The sequence below is a fragment of the Trachemys scripta genome, chromosome 9 (assembly GCF_013100865.1).
Source record: "Trachemys scripta elegans isolate TJP31775 chromosome 9, CAS_Tse_1.0, whole genome shotgun sequence".
NCBI classification, from domain to species: Eukaryota; Metazoa; Chordata; order Testudines; family Emydidae; genus Trachemys; species Trachemys scripta.
The window spans coordinates 69,600,830-69,607,692 of NC_048306.1; the positions used below are offsets into that span (position 1 = coordinate 69,600,830).

Here is a 6,863-nt window from a genome sequence, read left to right on the forward strand (position 1 = left end):
TCACAGCCTTGTCCTCAAAAGGCTGAACAATCCTGGCTTAAACTTTTCAGAACAGTTCAACCTGAGGCAGACGACTGGCATGGAAAATTTCAGCTGAAACAGTTAAAGTTTGGTAAAGTTATAAGCAAATTAAAACATGGGCTTATGATTGGAAATGTCAGAAACGTCAATACTACATGGTGGTACCAGCCTCACCTGTAATATTCTTTCTGCCCTTAATTCATTACTGTACAATAACTTTTCATGACACTTGTTCACCTTTCCAATCCTGTTTACTATGGCCTCATCTATACTTCAAGGGAGTTCCTTGTGAAAGGCTTATGTACAAGTTGTTTGCCAATGTTGAGAATTTACCTAAATGATCACAAACACTAACAACTTTTGGAAACCCATTTTGTTTAAAAAAATTTTGATGCTTTGTTTTTTTAGTCATTATTGATATTGGTTTACTTTGTTTTCCAGGAAATTTCTAACACATTTGTCAACACTTCATTATAACATTAGCACTTGTAAATCTAGATTTTGAACTGTTACAGTCCCATACTTCCAGCTACAGCTGAATTGGCTGATCTATATATGAACTATGGTTCCTAAATTTTAGGGCCCAATCCTGCAATCTTTACTCACACAATCCTTCTGAAATTAATGGGACTGTTTGCTTGAATAAGGACTACTTATGAATGCAGCTTGCAGGATTGGGCCCTTAATTAGTGAGACTGTCTCTCTGTAATAAAGAAACTGTTGTTTTGATGAATGCCTGTAACTTCAATCCCTAAATCTGAAAAATTGTTCATGCATGAGATCTTTAATGTAAATGAAAAGCAATTAGGCTAACAAGGCTTAGTCCTTAATAATGAACAACTGGTTAACCATTTCACTTCTAATGACAATCACAAATGCTTCTTCATTATTAAAAATTGAACTATTAATATTATTTAAAAGCCATGCTCCACAGTACACTGGCATACCAATTCCATTAATTCCTTGTAATTGGATACATTTTAAAATTTATAATCCTTCATTTCAAACATTTTGGTAGAATTAATCCACACTGGAGCTAATCTGTTTTGGGTGGCTTGATCCCTACTGAATTTCCGTTTTTATCTGAGCTACCTATTTTTCTGTCCCTGTGCACCTGTTGATCTCTTGTGTTTCCTTGTAGGGCCTAAAATGATTTCCGTAAAATGAATGAGTGAAGTTAGCTGCATAAAACAAATAAAATGCCTGCTCCTAAAGAAGAACAGGACACTTCTGCAACTAACGAGTTTTCACTATCAGGTGTGTAAATACCTTTTCAAGTGGAGGGCAATTTGGAAATCCTTGTCATTGCAGCATGACTCCCAGTGCTGTAGCTAATGGGTATACTGTTGTGTGCAACACAATAAACTGTTTTCCTACAGATTACACAGGAATAAGGAATTCGTTATCATTGTATTATATCAGCACCCCCTACCTTCCCACAGATAATCAGAAAAAGCTTTCATGTAAACCTCGGTTTTCAGTTTTGAACTGCCCAAGTTTGCCGTAGACTGAAACTGAAAAAACGAACGTTTTCTGTACAAAAATTGATTGTTCCCTTTTGGGAAAATTTATTATGGACTCAAGGGTGGCTTTGTCTTGAGCCCCAAGTCTGGGGTAGCATGTTGTACCACAGGAGCAGTTTAGGATGCAGATTGTGACCACCCAGTAAAAATAAACAAGATAGCTTCATTTCTGATTATATAATTTATCTTAGTATAATGTTGATATAATATACACTAAATTTTAATTAGCTACAATACATAACAGTTATAGTGTATCCTTTATGGGGGAAGAGATTTTTAGATGCACAGTTTTTTCAATCTAAACACAGTGATTGCCATGAAAGATGTAATTTATCATTGATTGGAAGTATTTCTAAGTGTAATCTGCCAATAGATCAGCTGTCTTGCAAACAGTACTTATTTTGTTATCACATTTTGATAAAATGCACCAATCATATGAGATTTCCTATATTTGAATTGGCCACCTTTTTCATTAATGTTTTCCACTACAGTGTGATCTGCTATTCGTATTCATGTGTGCTGTATGCAGAGTAACAGTGGCACTACATGGCCAGAAAATAAATTACAGTGTAACTGAAGTGTTAGTGAAATATCTATTGTCGGAGAATTTTACTGTTCTTGTGTCAAACTCTGCCCTCAGTTGCACCAGCTGAACCAGAATTTGAGGTTTATATCTCTGCCTCCTTATTTACTTTAGATTGTAGCCTGATTTCTTTGGCCAACATTTGTGCTTTAAGGGTGGGATTTTCAAACGTGCTCAAAGTTGGCCTAACTCTTCTAGCTACTGAAGTCAAAGGGGAGTTTTACTATTGATTTCAATGGGAGCAGACTTAGGCCAATGCTAAGCACTTTTTAAAATCCTCTCTATTTTCAGTTACGTTTGTTATAGCACAAAATTCCCAGTAATTTCTGACACCATTACTTGAACTGTAATGTGTGACTAACGCTGCACTGTTTATAGCACTTACCTTTCCTGCCTGGGGGACCAGGTAATCCTGGCAATCCTGCAGCTCCTGAAGGCCCGGTATTACCTTGTTCACCTGGAACTCCTGGCAATCCTGAATCACATATGGCACCTGAAGGTGGAAAATATTTTTAATATGCAAACCTTTTTACTCCTGCCCCCTTAGCTGTTATTTCTCCCATACTATTCAGTACACAATGGTTATTGACAGGCATCTGGAGCCAAAAATTCTATCCAAAAGCATTGTCAGCTTTCCTTGAATCTCCTTTATGGCCCCTCTTGGAAGAATCTCTGCTACTTTGCTGCAATAGTTTCTGATACAAGCCTTCATGCTGCCTTTGATACCAACCTACTCTCTGTTGCCAGCTTCATCAGCTGCATGGTTTTGAATTGCAGACTGCCTCACTTTTTTCCATTTTGAAGTAATTCTCATCCATTTCTGTTTTTTTTTTTTTTTTTTAATTTGACATTACCTGGAAAGCCATTTGCTCCTGGGGATCCAGGCATCCCCTTGGGTCCTTGTCTTCCAGGTTCCCCTTGGAAACCTGGTAAACCCTGCTCTCCTGGGAATCCACAGGGTCCTTAAAGAAAGATAAATATAACAGTTTCAGGTTTAAAGGCATCCATGCCTCACACTGTGGTATGTTTACAAAATGCCAAGCTCAATATGCTCCCTCATGTCGTACTCCTGAATAAAGGACGAGCTTTACACAAATAGTTCAGCATTTCAGACACACAGATGTGTTTATTATGCTGTTTTGCTCTGGTCTCTCTGATGTGTGGACTGTGAATTTATTTAAATTAGCGATAGGGCACGGAATTACTGATCTTCCTTTTACTCTCAGTGTGATTGGGAAGAAGTTGACAGATTTTCCTTTTTTCCTTCCTCTTCTATGTGGCTGAAGAAGGAGGGTCTGTTCCCAGAGACAGAACTTTCTGGTGGCTAGCGGAGTGCTCATCAGTGATGCATCTGGACAGCAGAAGACCCTAACGCCTGTGTTCATTTGTGGACTATATTATAAATTGTGCGGCCTTTTTTGGTCCTGGGCTTCCAAAGGCTCAAAAGCCATTGTTGTGCATTAGTCATTAGTATTAAGCTGCAAATACTGAAAGCAGCAAAACATTAACAAATCCTACAGCAAATTTCAAATGTATTTAAGCACTAATTTTTTTCTTAATAACCTAAATGTACCTGGTGATCCATGATCTCCTGGAGGCCCTCTTTGACCAGGTGGACCACGTTGACTGCCCGAGTCACCTCTGTTACCTATTCAAGTTAAAAATACAAATAAATGACTTTCGTTAGACATCAGTGTCTGTTTCATCCGCAAAACCAAAGATAAATAATTTTGAAGGCCCAGTAACTTACAAATATTAATCACTAAAATCACAAAAACAATTCTCAATTAAAAAAACAAAACAAATTCTATTATTTTATTACATTACACCAAAAGAACACAAAAAACTAGAGGATTGTCCTTGATAAATTCATACTAAGAAATAGAATGTGGGATTAAGGGAAAGCTTCTTTGCAAGTGACTGTGCTAAGTTTTTATGTTAAATATGGACAATATAGCTGTATTTTTGTTACTGCAGTATCACTTAAGCACTAATTGGGAATGGGCCCCATTGTGCCAGGTCCTATACACGCACAGTAACAGACTGTTGAGTATGCCAACAGCATTCTAAAAACAAGTGTATCAATCAACCTTTTGGAAACTTCAGGAGTCTGGGTATTCTGTATAGCTAAGTATTTGTATAGCCCCCATCATCATCCTAACTGAGAGTCTACTGAAAACTTAATCTTTCACTTGCTTTTGTAAGCTTGTTTTAGCCTTCATAAGTGATTTATTTGTGAAATCTCTAGTATAGCAAGATGCACACAAACGTCTTAAAGGTGTGGACCAAGGTAAGTAGTGTATCATAAAACATTTAGCAAATGATAATGGAATTAACAGAAAAATACATAGATGAGAAATACTGAAATGACTTCCTGAAAATCAGGAAGCTTTGGACTGTAGAAGCGGTTCACTTCTGCTTTAGGAGAAAAATGAGAATGGACACAGACACAGCATTAGTACAATATCCCTGTCTATTTCTAGTTAATTAGATAATGATGGCCTTGAATATTTAAGGACAGTTTTTGAGGGGCAAGTTTCATTAGCTACTGAATATTATGTCATTCTATAGCTTGTGACAGGTGGAAATATTATATCCCCATTTCCCTAATACATCATTTAATTCTCAGACTGTTTGATCAAAAGCCACATCTGGAGGTATCAATTCAGTTGACATTCAGTATGACTCCCATTAAGTTCAATGGGAATTTGCCTGAGTAAAAACTCAGTAAAGATCTCATTAATTGCCCCCGATTTGAAAAGTGCTACATAAATACCAAGTATTATAATAAAGTACAGACAGTTCCTACAGAAATAACTTTGAAAAGGCAAGAAAAATCAGCACAGTTTAAGTTTGTTTACTCAGAAAAGGCTCCCTAAGAACAATTTTTAGGTTTCTGAGCCAACACAGATGCTGTGTCTGGCCTTCTCCACTCTACTTCAATTCCTCCCTTTATAACAGACTTTTCTGTTGTTGCTATTCCTCAAACTCCTCCCACATCAAATTCATGGTGCCACAGCCTTTCACCCCAGAATATTATGCAGGTGTCTAACACCTCTCACTCACTCCTGCTGGCTTCTAGCTTCTCTGTCTGAGACTCTTGTGAAACGCATAGGGAAGACTCTTGAATTCAAGTGTTATCAGTGATTCTATGTGACAGCAATCCTCCCTGACCAGAGGAGATCCTGTTTAGTGCCTTGATTGCCACCTACTTCAGCCAACTTCTTTAAAAAAAAAATCAGTTACATGTGTTTTAACCCCTTTTTAGCCCATTTCTGATAAAGGATTTCTCTTAATCTCAAATATTTGTTCATAAATTCTTTTTTATTTTTTGTGAAAATACATTCCCTGGCTAGGAAGATGCTGAATTGCTAGAGTCATGGAAAAGATAATCTGGAGAAGGAATTTCCCTTGCTCTGTATTTTCTTCCAAATAAATCACTGGTCTTCACATTCTTTTACTCTTATTTTTGTATAAACTAGTTTTAAGAAGAAAATCATATTCTACGGAAGCTTGAAACAATAGAACAATTCAGCTGTTACTTCTTGCTCTTCATAAACTGCCTTTAAATATTCAAGGTCAAATTTTCAAAGTGGTCTCAGCTCATCCTCGAAATAGGTCAAAATTTGCACACGAAAACTTGTTGGTGTCAAAGGTTGTGTGTGTGTGTAAACTATCTACCAAATTTGTACACACAAATCAGATTTACAGATGTCCTAATCATTCAAAAATTATAAGCTAGATGAGCCAAAAGCATGAGATTTAAAAATAATTATAAATTGTGTTGTTTTTTTGGCCATTTTATGATGATGTCACCTATTTTAGGGAATCCCCCATCTCAACTGGTGTGAGATCATCTCATGTTCAAAATTCAGCCAGAAATACACATGCAAAAATCAGGCTGACTCGTTTACTGATCATCCTCATCTATCCCTGGGGGTGTGGAGAGCTGCCATTCTCTCTCTCTTCTCCTCTCTAGGTAGGCAACTGTCCCCATTCTAATTCTCCTCTCAGTGCTCCCCGCAGTCTACTGTCCCTACCTATTCTCTAAATTTATCACATCCGTATTTCCCTCCCTTTCTTTTCATTCTCCTCCCCATCACATTCTCCCACTCTGTCATGACACATTTCCCTGGATCCCCTTCAAGATAAACTGCATGAGTTTGGAGGCAGAAATCCAAATATAACAAGAACCTTTAAAAAACTCCAACCGCACGCTGTTGTTGTGAGACTTGCAATAAAACTGTGAGCTGGCAACACTTTGCCAAAACAAGGCACACATCTAGAGGCCACTTTTGAAAATGACCCTTAGTTGTCTACAAAATAGTTTCATGTTCATCTTTTCATGCAAGTACTTTTTCTCCTTCTGTCTTCTCTTCCACTTATGGGTGATGTTCCCCTTTCTCCTTAGGTCATGCACATATTGTATTTGAAAACTAATACAAGGTTAATCACAAAAGCCATCTAGATAACCATTGTGTCCTGTCATTTGATCCCATGGTATTTTATACATGTAGTGGTGTTTCTCATTTTTGGGATGAAGCTGTGATCTTGTGAAATTTAACTAAGACACAGTCATCTTCAAAGTCACGGAAAGCCTTTAAGTGATAAATCACCAAATGTCCTATTATAGTTAAATGAAAACTTTTTATTTAGACATAAAACAGTCTTGTGTCTAACGATTTTCATGTGTCAATTATCTCTGTCTCTTTCTCCTAGAGCAGTGTTTCCCAAAC

At 37.2% G+C, this 6,863-nt stretch overlaps 1 protein-coding gene across 2 annotated transcripts in view; it reads right to left on the minus strand.

Annotated features, from left to right (window-relative positions):
- Positions 1-6,863, minus strand: part of COL4A4 (collagen type IV alpha 4 chain) — a 78,902-nt gene that overhangs the window by 22,297 nt on the left and 49,742 nt on the right. For both annotated transcript variants that reach the window (XM_034780570.1, XM_034780569.1), the window contains 3 exons: positions 3,701-3,775; positions 2,982-3,089; positions 2,513-2,620 (listed from right to left, as the gene is read on the minus strand). In XM_034780570.1, the coding sequence (XP_034636461.1) occupies positions 2,513-2,620; positions 2,982-3,089; positions 3,701-3,775 (291 nt within the window). The remainder of the gene's footprint in view (positions 1-2,512; positions 2,621-2,981; positions 3,090-3,700; positions 3,776-6,863) is intronic.